An 18,096-nucleotide genomic window follows, 5' to 3' on the forward strand; every position below is an offset into this window, starting at 1 on the left:
TTTTCTCCACGAAGCTTCGTTAAATAAAACTGTATTGTTGAACCTCCAGTCTGACTCCGGTGGTTTTCCCACAACAGTTAGTGTCCACATTAGCAATTAGGTCGCACATGGTTAGGCATGTGCGACCTAACTGTAGATTGGGATCTACAGTTAGGTCGCATTGTAGATTGGGATTAATGTAGATTGGGATTAATACAAAAAGCAATGAGATACACAACATTTGGTAAAACTTTATGCAGCACTTTCTCCACACCAAGTTATCAGAATAGTGCATTTTTTCAAGAAACAATACAATTAAAGTACAATCATAAAATAAACATAATGTAAATAGGAGGCACAACGTGGCAAAATATTCAGTAAAGCAGATATATGTACTAAGCATGTGAAGTAACTGTGTACACTTTAAAAATAAATCTCTACATACATGAGAATTTAATGCAAATGATGAGTTTCTCAAACGCATATTAGATTGCAGGCCACAGTACCGCCTTCACCTTGGCACACTTATAAATGCATTTAAATACAGTACACTATTGCAACATCATACATGCCCTTCAGTTGCATTCTTAAATTTAAATCAGGGACACATATCTGACAACAAAATCTCTAATGCATTAATTTTTCCAGCAAACGAACTGCCTCTAAAAATACTGCCTTTTGGCTATAAAGACAAGCAAATACGTTTAAAAATGAAAAAAAAACTATATTGTCTTTTCACTGAATGAATATAGAATACAGCTGTAGCAGCTGCATCCTCCAACCTTCCCTTCACATCCTGTTATATTTATCTGAATAAGAAAAATTTAACTGGTGGTGATGTAGGAGAGAAAAAAAATGACAATTTTCTAATACTAATTTGAAAGGCATTAGATTTTGTTTAGAATCAGTGATTGAAGACTAGGACACATTTTGCAATATTACTGCAGTGATCCTTCCCCATAGGTGCATTAATTTTGAAAGAAAAAGATTCCCCATTTCAGATCATGTATCACAATGACTAAATAACAAACATCTTCAAAACTGTTAGTAAATCCTATTCTCTGGTAGGTCAAGGTCTTCAACTTAAGAATTGTAATTACAGTCAGTAATTTTTGTTTGGTGGACAGAGGCAAGTGCACATATAGCTGTCTTGTGGCCTTGCATCTTTACTTAATTTCCTCAAATTGAAGTCACAATTCCCAAACAAGTAATAAATTAGCGATGCAAACCATCAATGTCCCCATGACAGAACTTACATTTCAATCCAAGTTCTGGATAGGATGGCAAGGGTGGAGGACAAAATCAACTGAGGACATAAATTGTACTATGCCCATTTAAATGAAAGTGACTACCTAAATTTTTGTTAATTAGTAAATGGAAATTTAAAATACTAGAAAGTCATTCAGTAAAACAGATATGAAAGATTTAGACTGAAGAAGAGTTATGTTTGGGTCCCATTCTGAATAGTGCAGATAAAAGCTACTATCTGCTTTAAGTGGATAACTGGAGATGTTTTAAGAACTAAGTCACGAGTTCATCCAAAAATTAGGTGTTTAAATGTAGAGTACAGGTCTTATAGGCCTACACCAAAAATACAAGTTAGTGTCCTACCTTCCATTTTCATAAGTAGCAAATAGAAATTTCAATTGAGCTCACTTTTAAAAGTTAAAAGATAAACTCTCATTTACACCACACCTTCCATGTTCTCAATATGCTCCAAACCCTTCACATTCAATTAAATACTTTTGAAATATAGTCACTGTTGTTGTCAAACACAACATCCAAATCTGTACACAGCAAGGTCCTATGGTAGCTAGATAATCTGTTTCAGTGATCCTAGATAAGAGATAAATATGGGTCAGGACACTGGAACTCTCAAACATTCATAGGATCTCTTACATCTATCCAAGAAGGAATAGGAGGCCTCAGTATAACATTTCATCAGAAAAACACCACCTCTACTAATGCAGCACTCCCTCTACTAGTGTCAACCTGGATTTCATTCTGAAGTGGGATATGAACATATGGCTTTCCGATTCAAAAGCGAGTCTTAACTTTAGAAGTGATAATAACAGTGCAAATGTGGAAATGGCAAGGCATCATAAAAGCCAGTATTATAACATACTTTGAGTATTTTTCCATTTACTGTGACATGAAGTCTTGAAGTCCCAACATTACAAATCTTTTAATCACTACTGCTGAAGCTAAACAAGTTCTAACCCCTAGGTGTACTGCAGCAATTGAATCATAAACATCAAGCTCTGGAAAGGCAGATGATGATTAAGGTTTTGCTTGTAAGCGATATGATCTGAAAACAATTGTGGCAAAGCTATTAGTAAGAATGGAGACATCCAGGAGTGACTTTAAAAGCTAGATTATCATCAAGATGCTCAAAGGACAAAGCAAAACAAGAAAGTGTTTATAAAAAGTCATCTGAACTCTTACGACATTGTGATACCCTTACAATAGTCTCAAGAGTCCAATTTCAGAACTCAAAAATCGCATTGAATTTGTCAATATACCCGTGTCATGCTGACAATTACAGCATGTGGTGTAATACAAACAAGTGGCATAGGTTCCAGTCTTTCTAAAGTGTCATTATGCAGTGCCCAGCCTTCATAAACATCTCAACATTTAGAAAATACGTACTGCTGGTAATGTGCAGCATATAGCTCAACAAACATACAAACATAGGGGCAATGTCAGTTCTGAAGTTACACATGGTGATAAAATGTGCAAGATGTCATGTATGAAGTATCATAATATTTATATTCGGCAGGGAAAGATCACTAGGGTTTGTGATTATACGATGAAACAAGTTAAAATGTGAATCCCATTCTTCAAACAATGCAACCAACCATTTTAAAACATTGTACTACAATTTAGATTATGGTTATAAACCAGGGTAAAAGCAAATGTTGATAGTCTTCTGAATCACATATTAAGAATATTGAGGCCACAGAGTCAATTCAGTAATGCAAATCCCCTCCAGTACAGTATATTGAAGCTACTAGCTTAGCACTGTCTATGGGGTGCTCATACCCTACATAAGAAGCACATACAAATCTATCAATGGTTTCAGGGGCAGGGAGGGAAGTAATAATGGAGTGTAGTTCTTCAATTGAAGTAAAGTCTTCAACTAATCCTCATGAGGCAAGTCCAAGTAGGAATCCACCAACAAAACCCCCAGTGAGGACAATGTTCTTCTTAACAAACACAGTGACCTGTGTAGGGGAGAACAAAATGATAGAACGGTTAGCATCCAATAGCATCTGCAGAGAACAAAGGACACCCTACCTCATGGAACAAGGCTGCAAGTTTAAACTGTTTCTAAAACAGTGATATTTAACAGTGCAAGCCATAAATCTATCAGATTTACATTGTCTAGAGCTGTAATGAGTACTCACTACAGACTGCTAAATTTTGTTTTGGCAGCATTTAATCAAGCAAAGCTTAATGATCAAGTTTAATTAACAAAAATAAATCCTTCAAATATCAATAGGTTTAAAGTAGTTTCAGGAAGGGACAAGGAACAAAGTGAGGATACTTAACTGGAAGAGGGCTAATTTCAGTGAACTAATAAAAGGATCTGGCTCAAGTGGATTGGAAACAAAGATTGATTAGTAAAACATTAACTGGGCCATGGGAGGCCTTCAAAGCAGACATAGTTCAAGTACAGAAGAGGCATGAGAAAAAGGAAGTTAAAGAGCAAGGTTTAACTACTAAATGAGTAATTTACTTTTGTCTTTGCAAAATGAGAGGATGCTGGCAAAATCACAGTAAAGGAGAAGGTAGAAAAATTGGAGAGGATAAAAATATTTAAAGGGGTTTTTAAAAGGCTGGCAGAACTCAAAAGTGTAAGTCATTTGATCCAGATGGGTGAATCCTAGGATGCTGAGGGAAGTAAAAGGAGTAATGACAAAGGCTTTTGTCACAGTCTTTCAATCCTCCTTAGATATGGAAGTGATGTCAGAAGACTGACAACTACAAGCCAGTTAACCCATTTGTCAGCAGTAGAGTAGGGAAACTTCTAAAGACAGTATTCACAGACACCGTCACCCAGAAACACATGGGTTGATAAATGGCAGCCAGTGTGAATTTGATACGGCAAATCAGGTCTGACGAACTTGATTGAGTTCTTTGATGAAGTAACAGAGGGGGGAGTGCTGTTAATGTGCATTTGAAATTTCACAAAGGTTTTTGACCAGATACCACATAATTGACTTGTTAGCAAATTTAAAATTCATTGGGTCAAAGGAGCTGTGGCTGTGTGGATACAAAAGTTTTAAAATTTATTTGTGTCACAAGTAGGCTTACATTAACACTACTATGAAGTTACTGAGAAAATCCCCAAGTCACCACACTCTGGCACCTGTTCGGGTACACTGAGGGAGAATTTAGCCAATGCACCTAACCAGCATACCTTTTGGACTGTGGGAGGAAACTGGAGCACCCGGAGGAGACCCATGAAGACACGGGGAGAAAGTGCAGACACCACACAGACAGTGACCCAAGCCAGGAATCGAACCCAGGTCTCCGTGAGGCAGCAGTGCTAACCACTGTGCCACCATAAAGCAGAGTAGTAGCAGATGGTTGTTTTTCCAGGCTAGAGCCAAGTAGAGTTATGTTCCCTAGGGTTCAGTAATGGGGTTACTGATCTTTTTGATGTAGATTAATCACCTGGATTTGGGTGTAATTTCAAAGTTTGCAGATGACACAGAATTCTGAAATGTAAACAGCAAGGAAAGTAGCTGACTTTAGGAAGTGGAAACTAAAGTCTGACATAGAGGGATCTGCACGTATAGGTCCATGGATCCCTGAAGGTGGCAGCATAGGTGGCTAAGGTGATCAAGAAGGCATACAGCATGCTTGCTTTCATCGGCTGGGGCAGAGTATAAAAGTTGGCAAGTTATGTTATAGCAATATAAAACCTTAGTTCGGCCACGTTGGCAGTTCTGGCACCACATCACCATAAGGACGTGACTGCTTTGGAGAGGGTGCAAAGAAAGTTTACCAGGACATTGCTTGGTCTGAAGGGTTTTAGGTATGAGGAGAGGTTGGATAAACTCAGATTGTTTTCACTGTTAAGACGGAGGCTGAGGGGCAACCTGACAGAAGTCTACAAAATTATGAGAGGCATAGATAGGATAGTCAGAGGCTTTTTCCCCAGGGTGGAAGGGTCAGCTACAAGAAGGCACAGGTTTAAGGTGACAAGTGGTGAGTTTAGGGGGTAGGATGTGCGGGGAAAGTTTTTTTTTACACAGAGGATGGTGGGTGCCTGGAATGCACTGTCAGTAGAGGTGATGGAAGTAGGCAAGTTAGCAATGTTCAAGGTATATTTTGACACACGAAGTCTGACATAAATGGAAGGCAAAGGGGGATAGAAACCGCATATCGGCGCAGGCTTGGTGGGCTGAGGGGCCTGTTCCTGTACTTTGTCCTTTGTAAAGTGAATGTGAAAGTGTGCAAAATGGACATGTTACTGGAGGACTAGCAATGCACTTGAAATAGGTATTGTAGCATGAAGTTAGGAAATGTAAATGTCACCAATGTCCCAGAGGACCATAGGCTGCTCTCCCCTTTTGAGAAAGAGCTGACTGGTGGTGATTTAACCTGAGGGTCACCAGTATGATCAAGAGAAAAGGGGAGTAACCGGAAAAAGAAAACATCAAATCTCTACTGTCCTCAATTACTGTGGGGTAGGAGAAAGAGTTTTAAAGAATTAGTTGGAGTTAGTGTTTACTAATTGTCTGTCAACATGATGTCATCAAGTTAAAAAAGGCTGTTAGAAATGTACTGGCACATATTGCTCACTATGATACTTGTACCTCAACTATATGTGTTCCAGATTTTTTGCATTTAAAATATATTTAATACATAATAGCAATTTACTCAAATCTTCCTATGGGATAAATATGTTCACTGTTGTTTCTGTACTCATATTGCACAGGAAACATATTTATAGCTTCCCCCTCAACACTGACTGTGGCTGTCTCCATTTACACCACAAATATGGCATCACATTTTCCACAGTTTCTTTTTATATAACTGCTTCGCACATGCAGGAAAACATCCAAGTATTTAAATGCAGTGGGACACTAGACAGGAGATATTTAAAAGGGTCAGGAACTGTTTGAAGGGAGATCGATTGACAGATTAAGAATTATTTTTAGCAAGCTCAAGAGGAAGGTGAGCTTACAGGGCAAAGTGGTCTCAGAAAAGATTATACAATTAAAGCAGCTTAATGTTGAAACAAAACTTAGATATTCAGGCAGTAATTTAAAGAAATAACACTGCTCTTACAGAAACAAAATAAACTAGTTGTCCAGCTTTGGCAAAGACACCATTTTGAAATCAGGAATCTAAAAGCCATTGCTGCCTACTAGGTATGGCACAAAATTACAGCAACCTATAGATTTTTTCATCTTTAGTTTAGGAGTCACTTAAACCAAAACTAAAGAATGCAGCTTCATTGATAAGGTGAAATTGAAAACAAGTGCCAAGAGAATCAATTGTTTTTAACCATTGACTTTTATTTACTTAATAAGACTGTGCTGCATTAACATAAGTATACCACTCTGTCATCATCTCCTTACCTCATCAACTGCACCATGTATTTCTGGAGTAACCTTATTCTTGCCCATTTTCAACTGTTTCTTTGCTTTGTTCACATCCCTCTCCACTCGCTTCCAGTCAATAGTGATATATCCTGTGTGATTGGCAATCTGTAAAAAAGCGAGAGTATCACCAAATCCACCTAATGGGGAGGCTTTAACTATCATTACTTCTCACAGGGTTCAGTGTTAAAGAATTTCCTAGTGGATAAGTACACTATTTGGTTCTGAATCATGAGAAAAGCTTGCTTTTTGCCATAGAATATTGTCAATATAGTTGGTCTCTTCCTCCCCTACCAAGTGAAACAAGGACATGTTCTTAGGACGTTGTTTTTCACCATTTCCACAGCAGAAGCGAATGTAGACCCTTTCTCACTTGTATTCTGGAAACTGGATTAATTTCTCTGCTCAACAGCATTCAATCTGCTATCTCCTCTTGGGATAGGGAATAGCATAAACACTATATATAGGCCTACAGGTTGATAAACACAGGCACGCAAAATCACAGTGCAACAGGACATTCACGGGCGGCACAGTGGTTAGCACAGCTGCCTCAGAGCGCCAGGGACCCGGGTTCAATTCCCGGCTTGGGTCGTTGTACGTGTGGGGTTTCCACGTTTTCCCCGTGTTTCCTCCGGATGCTCTGATTTCCTCCCACAGTCCAAACATGTGGGGGTTAGGTGGATTACCCATGCTAAATTGCCCCTTAGTGTCAGGGGGCTAGCTAGGGTAAATGCATGGGGTTATGGGGATAGGACTTGGGTGGGATTATAGTCGGTGCAGACTCGGTGGGCCAAATGGCCTCCTTCTGCAATGTAGGATTCTGTGAGATCTGGACAAGATCAGCTTTAATTGCCCAACAACTGCACTTGAGAAAGTGGTAGTGAAGGTGCTCCCACAATGATGTTGGGTAGGGAGTTCCAGGATTTTGACTGAGTAATAATGAAGAAAGAGCAATTTCTTTCCAAGTCAGGATAGTATGCGACTTGGAGGAGAACTTGTAGGTAGCGGTGTTCCAATGCTCCCGCTGCGTAGGTGGTAGTGTTTGCAGAGCTGAAAGGTCACTAATGAAGCAGCTGAGAATTAATTGAGCCTATGACACTGCCATTGAATCCCTTCAGTGCAGAAAGAGGCAATTCAGCTCATCGAGTCTGCACCAACTCTCTGAAAGAGCATCCCACCCAGACGCTCCCCTCTGGCCTATCCCCATAACCCCACGCATTTGCCATGGCTAATCCACCTAACCTACACATCTTGGGACACTAAGGGGCAATTTAGCATGGCCAATCCACCTAATCTGCATATCTCTGGACTGTGGGAGGAAGCCACAGTACCAGGACGAAACCCACACAGGCACAGGGAGAACATGCAAACTCCTCACAGTTATCTCTGAGGAGATTCTGCAGAAATATCCTGGAGCTGAGATGATTATCATCCCCAAACTTCCTTCGCGCTTCATCCAGCCAGTGGGAACTTTCCCCAATTCTCATTGACCTCAGTTTTGATGCCACACTCAATCAAATGCTATCAGTCAGCTCTTTCACCCACATTTGGACCAGAGGTAAAATAAAAGCAAAATACTGAAATAAAGACAAAGTGCTGGAAAAACCCAGCAGGAATTAAGAGTTGTGAACCTGTGGAATTTTCCATCACAGAAAGCTGTTGTTGGGGCTAGTTCCTGAAAGAAGTTTATAAAATTATGAGAGATATAGATAAGATGAACAGTTGGAAGCTTTTTTCCAGGGCAGAAATGACAATTACAAGGGGGCACAAGTTCAAGATAAAAGGGGGGCGGGGGGAGAGTTCAGTGGAAATGTGTGGGGAAAGTTTTTTTTTACACAGAGGGTGTGTGGGGGCCTGAAATGCACTGCCAAGTGAGGTGGTTGAGGCAGTTACGTTAGCCACATTTAAGACTTATCTTGATAGACATACGAACAAACAAGGAATAGAGGGATAATAGCAATTGTCTAGATAGGTAAACATGATCACCACAGGTTTGGAGGCCAAAGGGCCTGTTCCTCTGCTGTTCTTTGTTAGCAGCTCCAGTGGAGAAAGAAACAAAATTCAAGTCCAATATGACTCTTCTGAGAGATAGATGTGGTCAGTTTTATGCTATTGCAAAAGGGGCAGGTGGAGCAAAAGAGAAAGTCAATGATAGGTTAGAGGGTAGAGAAGGTTAAATGACAAAGATATCATTGGACTAGGGGCAAAGGGAGTGCCAATGAAGGTATTAAATAAACAAAGGCGTGGTCCAGAGTAGGTGCGAATAGCAGAATAAAAGGTCAGTGCTGTCTGAAAGCAAAACATGAGATGTAGATATATCTCGGCACTTAGGGAGAATAAATTCATAATGGAGGACAGAGTGCATGGTCTCAAGTTGTTGAACTCAATGTTGAGTCCCGAAGGCTGTAAAAGTGCCTGGTTGGAAGAGGAGGTGTTGTTCTTCTAGCTTGCGATGGGCTTCACCGGAATGCTATAGCAGGCCAAGTACAGAAATGTGAGCATGAGAGCAGGATGGTCAGTTTAAACGGCACGCAATTGGAAGGTTGAGGTCATGCTTGCGAGCTGGAAGAAAATGTCCCTCTAAGCAGTCACCCCAGTCTGCATTTGGTCTTCCCACTATAGAGGAGACTGTATTGTAATCAGTGGATACAGTAGATTAGATTAAAAGTACACAAAAATCACTGGTTCCCCTAGAAGGAGTGCTTGGGGCCTTGGACAATGAGAAGACATAAAGGGGCAGGTGTTACACCTCCTGCAATTGCATGGGAAGGTACTATGGGGACAAAATGAGGTGTTGGAGTGATAGAAGAGTGGACCACTGTGTCATGGAGGGAATGGACCCTTCGAAATGCTGATTGGGAGAGGAGGGGAAGAGGTGTTTGGTGGTGGCAGCATGCTAGAGTTGGCAGAAATGGCAGAGGCAGTGAAATGGGAATCCTATCATGTGTCTGAGGGGGGAAAACAAGAGGTGAGGGCAGAAGTGTGGAAATGAATTGGACACAGTCGAGGGTCCTATCGATCACAGTGGGGGTGTGGGGATCCTTTGTTGAGGGAAAGGCAGACATGTCAGAAGTGCCGTGGAAGATAGCATCATCAGAACAGATGCAACAGAGATGTAGAAACTGGGAAAATGGAATGGAATACTTATAGGAAGCAAGGTGTGAGGTGTAGTCAAGGCATCTTTTAAAGACAATAAGTGAATGAATTGCATACTTTTCATACACAGTCAGTGATGAACTAATGAATATGCTTTAATTGGTGCAAGTGTTTTCATTTACTTGTTTGTTGACTATCAGTCCAAATCCACCCATTGTTCTTTTATTTTTTACAGGATTAAATTCCTAGACCAACAAATATATATTAGCCCCAAAATATGCATGGATCATGATAGACCACTGCCAGTTTGTGTATTGACTCAGCTTTTCAGGCCCTCTCCACAGCTGTACGCTCTTTCTGAAGTCTGTCATTCCATCAGTCACAGAAGGTACTTGATTTACCAATTCAATGACAGAGTCTCACCTGGAGCAAGAAGAAGCCTCCACCGACCGCTGTTGCAGCTAATTTTCCAACCTTCTGAAACAGGAACCCTGCACACCTGCAAAACAGAAGTGGAAGAAAAATTACAAACAGATGGAGAAAACGATAGAGTTATTCACCTCTTCCAAAAAGAAACTTCATTATATTTTAGATTCAGTTGACAATGGAGGGCTTCTTGTACAAGTTATTTTGTAAAGTAACTAGGGACTGTATATTGCAGTTGGATACAAAATTGAAAATGAATCTGAATGCAGCTTAGACTAATAGTATGAAAGGGTTAGGAAATAAGGACCCTGGGTGAAATGAATTCAGCAGAAACAGCCTAGTTCCTATAGACCATGAATCCACACCAACTATCCAAAGGTTTGCACAAATTTGAAGCCTCACTCAAGAGCTCATAAGGATGGCTGCTAAAGTAGGTGATTGAGGCTGAAATTATCAGAGTATTGGGCACTTGACCAATGCTTACACCTAATGCAAAAAGTATTGAACCTACCACTCTTCAACTTGAGGTTTGGAATCTGTTCCAAGTACTTACACAAATGAAATCCGGCAGGAGCATACCAGTAATTAGAAGTGATTTAAGGAACAGTCAGTGACTCTCAAATGGGAATGTGGAATCTGTGTTTAATTAAATTTCTCTTTCTCATCTATTCAGCTAACCAAAAACTATTTGAACTACTTTGATCTTCATGTGCCACCGGTGGCAGAGTGGTTAGCACCGCTGCCTCACAGCCCCAGGTTCAATTCCCGGCTTGGGTCACTGTCTGTGTGGAGTTTCCTCCGGGTGTTCTGATTTCCTCCCACAGTCCAAAGGTGTGCAGGTTAAGTGAATTGGCCATGCTAAATTGCCCCTAAGTGTACCCGAACTAGCACCGGAGCATGGCAACTCTCTTCACTGTAACATCATCACAATGTAAATGTAAGTCTACTTGTGACTAATAAATAAACTTAACTTTATTGATGCAGGTCACAATGGATGTGATACTCTAGACACTTTCTTCAATTTACGTAGATTTAGACATGATACTTTATTACATTTGCAATCCATTCACAGGGATATTGCAGTGGAATGGAAATCTCTCATTTTACTTCACCATCAGAATGAATTTGCATAGCTTCAGTCTCAATGTTTCCTGGAAAAGTAACTTCACCTGACAACAATGATACTTCTTCACGGTTAGTGTTTGTTAATCTGCTCACCACACAACATGAGTTTTCAAATACAATCTGAAACATCATAACTGTATCCTGATACATGTGACAGTAATAAATCAAATCAACATTTGCCCACTCTCCTCATTCAAATTACAATACCCCCCCAACAAGCAGAAAAATACCCTCCGCTTAGGATCAATATTAAAACTTAAAAGCTCACCAACCACTGGCTCCTCCAATCATCAGCTGGGTTGCAACTGTATATTTCTCAGCAATTGGTCCAGAATTTCTTCCAAAGAATCGGTTCCACCATCTTTGTCGTTTGGCATATTCAGCTAAATCCAACACCTCAAACTGCCCATTATCATTGCCCTGCTCTGGAGAGAAACAATAAGATCTCAGGTTTTCTTTTGCAGAGCATATCCAAATGTGTCATCCACTATCTGTGGTATATTCTTCTAAGCTGCACAGTCATCATTAGAATGACGGGGTGAACAGATAGCAACTCTGACAGCTGCTTTCCTCTCAAGGGGTTATTGGATGGACAGTCTTATTGGTACAGAGAGCACCACTGCACATTTTGAACAATGGAAAGAAGTGCTATGTGATAATGTTACTCCTCTAGATAGCAGGTCTTAATTATTATGGCACGGTGTTCAGATTTAATACTTCCTGGAAAATCTGCATTTTTGGTTTGTAAGTTTACAAAATGCTGGTAAGATCATTTGACCTAGTGAATCTGACATCTTAGAAGGGAACAAAGAATATAGTAACTATCAACATCCTAGGGTTCCCACTGACCTGAAACAGAGCTGGACCAACCATACAAATGTTGCAGCTACGAGAGCAGGTCAGAGGCTGGGAATTCTGCAGACAGTAACTCACATCCTGACTCCTCAAAGCCTGTCTAGAAGGCACCATCTAGAAGGCACAGGACTCTCCACTTGCCTGGATGAGTGAAACTCCACCGACACTCAAGAAGCTTGACACCATGCAGGACAAAGCACCCTGCTTGATTGGCACCTTCAACACCCACTCTCTCCTTCAGTTCACTGTCACCATCTCAAGGGCAATTAGAGATATTCACTCATGGGATGTGGGAAGTAGAGCCTAAAAAAAACTGCACATTTCTTCCCTTCCAATATTGTGCTCCTGATCTTCTGACCATCATGGTACATTGTACAAAATCACTTACAAACAGGCCAAAAGGCACAACTTCTCCTAATCCAAAGAACTTTGGGAACATTGAAGGTGCAACATCCCAATTTATACATTTGAGGTGGTACAGGAAGTACATTTTTAACTTCCAGTATTGCCAAAATAATGATTTAATAATTGGGTTGAGGGGTGTTTGCCATTGCAGAATATGGTTATGTCATGATTCAGTGCTCAGTGGAACATGTGTCAGAACTGCTAATGGCATTTATAGGCACAGGATACTAGCTTTTCTTTTTAAATAGAAGATATGATCATTATCAACAAAACCTGGTGGGTACTCCTGTTGAGAACAATTTCCCCATAATGACTATAATACTGCACTATGGTGGTCATAGAAAACATCACAGGTTATTGAATCCAGGTCAGCACAATCACTGAATAAAACCAGAGATATTAACTTGAACATACCTAGCAAGTACACTTTGCAAGAATTTATTTTTAGTTTCATAGTTTTAACTCTGATCTTTTCAGTAAAAAGTACAAAATTACATTGAGAGGAACAAACAGCCACAAAGGCCAGCTTGGAGGCAGTCACATTTTAGATCTCAGTCCAGAAATGTCAAATGGTTATCAGCTGGGGCACTTGCTAATTTTTCTTACCTTCTTCTTGCACACAAGACACAACTGATGTATCACGACATGTCACTATTTAACATCACAACTGAATAGTTGAACAACAAAAAAAGAACCGTGGTTTTAAGAGATGTGGAAGATTGTTATTCAGTAAAATGACTGAGCAAGCAAAAGTGAAGTGTTGAGGCAATTATACTTGTCGATCAGCTGCTAACATTTACATTTAGATACCATGTGAACTGAATGAGCCTGAGATGCACTGACCCTCTATTCTGTATGTCATCCATTCCACTTTTTAAAGTTTGCAAACAAACTTGTGTCTCAAACCATGTCGGTCTAGCCAGAATCCAAGACGATTTGATAGTCCTGCTGTTTAATCCCAACTACCCACATCAGCTGTCACTTTTCAGCCTGCACAAACCACGAAAAGAACGCTTGCAGGATTCCCGTCTGGCAGCTGTAAAGTGACAGACATTAGCAGCTGCGTTTAATACACTGGCACAAAGTAGATCTGTATGTAATCAAATGAGGGTAAGGTAAAAATGTTTCTTGGGACATTCTTGTATCAGTTCCAAAATTCAGTCCAAAAAAGATAGTGCTCTACTTATTTCCAAACCAATCATCCCTGTACCCTAGTATCCAGCATCTCCCCATGTGCCCATTTTTAAAACAAGTGTTAGTAAGCAAGACAACAAGGAGATGAAAACAAAGTCCAAACCTTTATACTTTATAGTACAGATCATCTAAAAGTCATCAAGATCAGTAACCCGAGCTGACTTTTCTACCATTGGCTAGAACACTACAGAATTATGATCAGGCAAAAATGGATGCTGAGCCAAACTAGGACATGTTAGGAAGGTGATCAAAAGTTTTATGCAAGAGTGAAACATTTAAGGAGAAATTGTATAGTGTGGAGCCTAAATAATTGGTGGCATAGGTCAACAAGAGGTCAGAATGGAAGAGCAGGGTTTGTGGGGGAGGATCAGTGTTGGTGGTCAGGTCGTAGGGCTCAAGGAAGCTATGGAAAAACAGCAGAGGGATAAGGCCATATGTAGGGATCCAAATACAGGGTTAAAAATTTTAAATTTGACGCATTTGGGAAACAAGCCAATGTCAATCAGCAGTGATGTGACTTGTTTTGTTATACAATATGCGTGAGCTGGAGTTTACAGAGGAAAGAGGATAGAAATAAAGTATTGGAATAGTAAATTTTAAAGGTATTAGAAGCTCACCTCATTGTCTAATAGAATAGAAAGATTGCACTTATTCTGGTTTAACTCAAGGTAGTGGTCAAGGAGGGTGATAGAACGATTGCAAAGGGTAGAGTGTTTTTGGTGGGTTTAATGGCATCAGATTCAATCTTGTCAATACAGAACAGGGATTGATGGTGACAATATTAGTTGGAACAACCAAAATGGGGAGTGTAAAGATTTTATTGGGTATGAGCGTTTTATAAATGGAGATAATCAATTGCTGCAGAAATATGGAAAATGGGGGGGCAAAGGCTCAGTTGTTGGTACCTTGGACCTTCATAAGGGACATGAAGGCAATTATGCATTAACCACTGGACATATCTCCCTTACGATAAGCACTGGTTTCATCTTAAGGTCAGTAAAGGCCAACATAAAGTTCAACATCAGCATATATATTATTCAGGATCTACAGCATTTAACTTTCCTCAAATTATAAACAAAAGCTTGTACTGCAACCAATCAGAACAAGGAATTACCCAATGAATCTGACTATAGATACAGACATGGGGGCGGCATGGTGCACAGTGGTTAGCACTGCTGCCTCACAGCGCTAGGGACCCAGGTTCAATTTCAGCCTCGGGTCACTGTGTGGAGTTTGCACCTTCTCTCCGTGTCTGCGTGGGTTTCCTCCCACAGTCTAAAGATGTGCAGGTTAGGTTGATTGGCCATGCTAAATTGACCCTAGTGTCAAGGGGATTATCAGGGTAAATACGTGGGGTTACAGGAATAAAGCCTGGATGGGATTGTGGTCAGTACAGGCCCAATGGGCCAAGTAGCCTCCTTCTGTACCGTAGAGATTCTATGACAAAACACCTGTGTATTGTAGCCCAATTAGTAAACTCTGTTTGACCTGAGAAGTCAGGTCTCTTCCTCAATTGTTCAGAGCAAACTAACAAATGTCCTGAGGTTGTAAAAGGCACTAAATCAAAAGCAAGTTTTATCTTTCTCTCTCTATCAAATGACGTGTACCACTCAGTATATTAGTAGAATTGATTTCTTTGGTCAGATATCATCAGTCTTCAAACAATCAATTCAAGATAAACTATTGGTATGAAAAGTTTGAATTATAATCAATGTGCCTCTAATTTTGCACTGTGCAGTCCCTTTGCACAACCATGCATGCAAACATCCCAAATTACTGTGCAGCCACACTCCCGTGCAGTTTAGAGAAAATATTGGTTATAACAGATTGACTGTAATATAAGATATATAATAATAAATAATATAAGTAAATGACAAGATATTGAAGCAGCCGGGAAACTGAAAGTAAAAAACAAATCAGATGAAACTGAAAATATACAGCAGGGCAGACAGCACATACCAGTCAACGTTTTGGACATAACAATACCACTGACTGCTCGTATGTTTAATTACAACCAATCTGCTATAACCAATATTCTCTTCAAGCTGCATGGGAGTGTGGCTGTACAGTAATGATGTGGAGATGCCGGCGTTGGACTGGGGTAAGCACAGTAAGAAGTCTCACAACACCAGGTTAAAGTCCAACAGGTTTATTTGGTAGCAAATACCATAAGCTTTCGGAGCTTGCTGCTCCTTCGTCAGATGGAGTGGTCTCTGTTCTCCAACAGTGCACAGACACAGAAATCAAGTTACAGAATACTAATTAGAATGCAGTATTCTGTAACTTGATTTCTGTGTCTGTGCACTGTTGGAGAACAGAGACCACTCCATCTGACGAAGGAGCAGCAAGCTCCGAAAGCTTATGGTATTTGCTACCAAATAAACCTGTTGGACTTTAACCTGGTGTTGTGAGACTTCTTACTGTGCTGTACAGTAATCCAGGGCTATGCAGCACCACAAACAGGTTGGGGACAATGATCATTCCATTTCAGATGCTTGCATGAATGGTTGTGCAAAGGGCTGCACAGTACAAAATTAGAGGCATGTCGGTTATAATTCAGGCTTTCCCCATCAATAGTTTATCTTGAATTGATTGTTTGAAAGCTGATGATATCTGATCAAAAGAAATCAATTCTACTAATGTTCTGAATGTTACATGTCATTTGATAGAGAAAGAAAAAACTTGCATTTGATTCGTGCCTTTTACAACCTCAGGACATTCTAAAGCACTTTACAGCCAATGAAGTATTTTTGAAGCACGATCACTGTTGTAATGTAAGAAACATAACAGCCAATACATGCAGCAAGCTCCTATATTAGCAATGTGATAATGACCAGAAAAGCCTGTTTTTATGACGCGATGAAGAAATAAATACTGGCCATACACTGGATTGACTTTCCTCCTCTTATACAAAATAGTGCGATGGGATCTTTCACATCCACCTGAGATAGTTGACAAAGGCCTCGGTTCAGTGTCTCATCCAACAGGTTTAACAGTTAACCCCAAAATAGAGAACACTGCCCACTGGAGATGAGGTACCATTACTGTGTAACAAGATTGTATTATTAATGTTTAGCACTGACACTATTACAGTATCAGGCACTAATATAAACTGACATTATTGCCATTTATATATCACTGACACTATTACAGTATCAAACCCTAATAGACTATAAACAACAGTAATGTCAGTCTATTAGTTTTTGATACTGTAATAGTGTCAGTGATAAACAATATAAACAACAGTAATGTCATTGTTTATCACTGACACTATTACAGTATCAAACACTAATATAAACTGACATTACACTAGTTATATTGTTTAACACTGACAGTTACAGCATCAGACACTAATATAAACTGACATTACTGTACAGTTTATATGGTTTATCACTGACACTATTACAGTATCAAACATTAATATAAACTGACAGTACAGTTTATACATGAATAATTGACATGTCTGGGTCCACGCCAGGCCTGTCCATGGCGAGCTTGTCGGTGTAACCTTGACTTGACACCTAAATTTTCGACCTGCTGCCCGCTGCTCTTTCCCCGCCGCCTCTCGCTTCCCCTTTGCGGTCTCCCTCAGCCCGCATGACGAACATCAGTTTCCCAGCGCCGCTAACAGTCCATTTCCTCACCTTTCGCCTCCGCCATCCTGCTCTGCCCCCTCACCCGGAAACACTCCTCCCACACCAGCGGAAATAGATAGAATCCAACCGTTGCCTGGGGCCGCGTCACCGTGAGCATGCGCTGTTAGTCATCCAGTTTGACAACCAGGCCTGTCAGCATTAGGATCAGTCTGTCTGGGTCTGCCAGGGTCAGTCTGCCAGGATCACTGTCTGGCTCACTGCCAGGATCAGTCTGCCAGGGTCACTGCCAGGGTCACTGTCTGGGTCACTGCCAGGATCAGTCTGCCAGGGTCACTGTCTGGGTCACTGCCAGGGTCAGTCTGCCAGGGTCACTGTCTGGATCAGTCTGCCAGGGTCACTGCCAGGATCAGTCCGCCAGGGTCAGTCTGCCAGGGTCACTGCCAGGATCAGTCTGCCAGGGTCACTGTCTGGCTCACTGCCAGGATCAGTCTGTCAGGGTCACTGTCTGGGTCACTGCCTGGATCAGTCTGCCAGGGTCACTGCCAGGATCAGTCTGCCTGGGTCACTGTCTGGGTCACTGCCAGGGTCACTGCCAGGGCCACTGCCTGGGTCACTGCCAGGATCAGTCTGCAAGGGTCACTGCCTGGGTCATTGCCAGGATCAGTCTGCCAGGGTGAGTCTGCCAGTGTCACTGTCTGGGTCACTGCCAGGAACAATCTGCCAGGGTGACTGTCTGGGTCACTGCCAGGAACAATCTGCCAGGGTCACTGCCTGGGTCATTGCCAGGAACAGTCTGCCAGGGT

General features: G+C 40.9%; 1 protein-coding gene across 2 annotated transcripts; it reads right to left on the minus strand.

Annotated features, from left to right (window-relative positions):
* Window positions 1–210: 210 nt before the first annotated feature.
* On the minus strand, window positions 211–17,508 carry fundc2 (fun14 domain containing 2). Of its 2 annotated transcripts, none has more exons than XM_078211616.1 (5): window positions 17,342–17,508; window positions 11,512–11,668; window positions 10,116–10,191; window positions 6,576–6,704; window positions 211–3,203 (listed from the first exon to the last, which is right to left on the minus strand). In XM_078211616.1, the coding sequence occupies exons 1-5, from the start codon at window positions 17,448–17,450 to the stop codon at window positions 3,126–3,128; spliced, it is 549 nt and encodes a 182-aa protein (XP_078067742.1). In that variant the 5' UTR covers window positions 17,451–17,508; the 3' UTR covers window positions 211–3,125. The 2 variants fall into 2 exon arrangements, with proteins under 2 accessions (XP_078067742.1, XP_078067741.1); XM_078211615.1 differs by lacking the exon at window positions 17,342–17,508 and adding an exon at window positions 17,239–17,334.
* Between the last annotated feature and the right edge of the window lie 588 nt (window positions 17,509–18,096).

The sequence above is a fragment of the Mustelus asterias genome, chromosome 4 (genome assembly GCF_964213995.1).
Source record: "Mustelus asterias chromosome 4, sMusAst1.hap1.1, whole genome shotgun sequence".
NCBI lineage: Eukaryota > Metazoa > Chordata > Chondrichthyes > Carcharhiniformes > Triakidae > Mustelus > Mustelus asterias.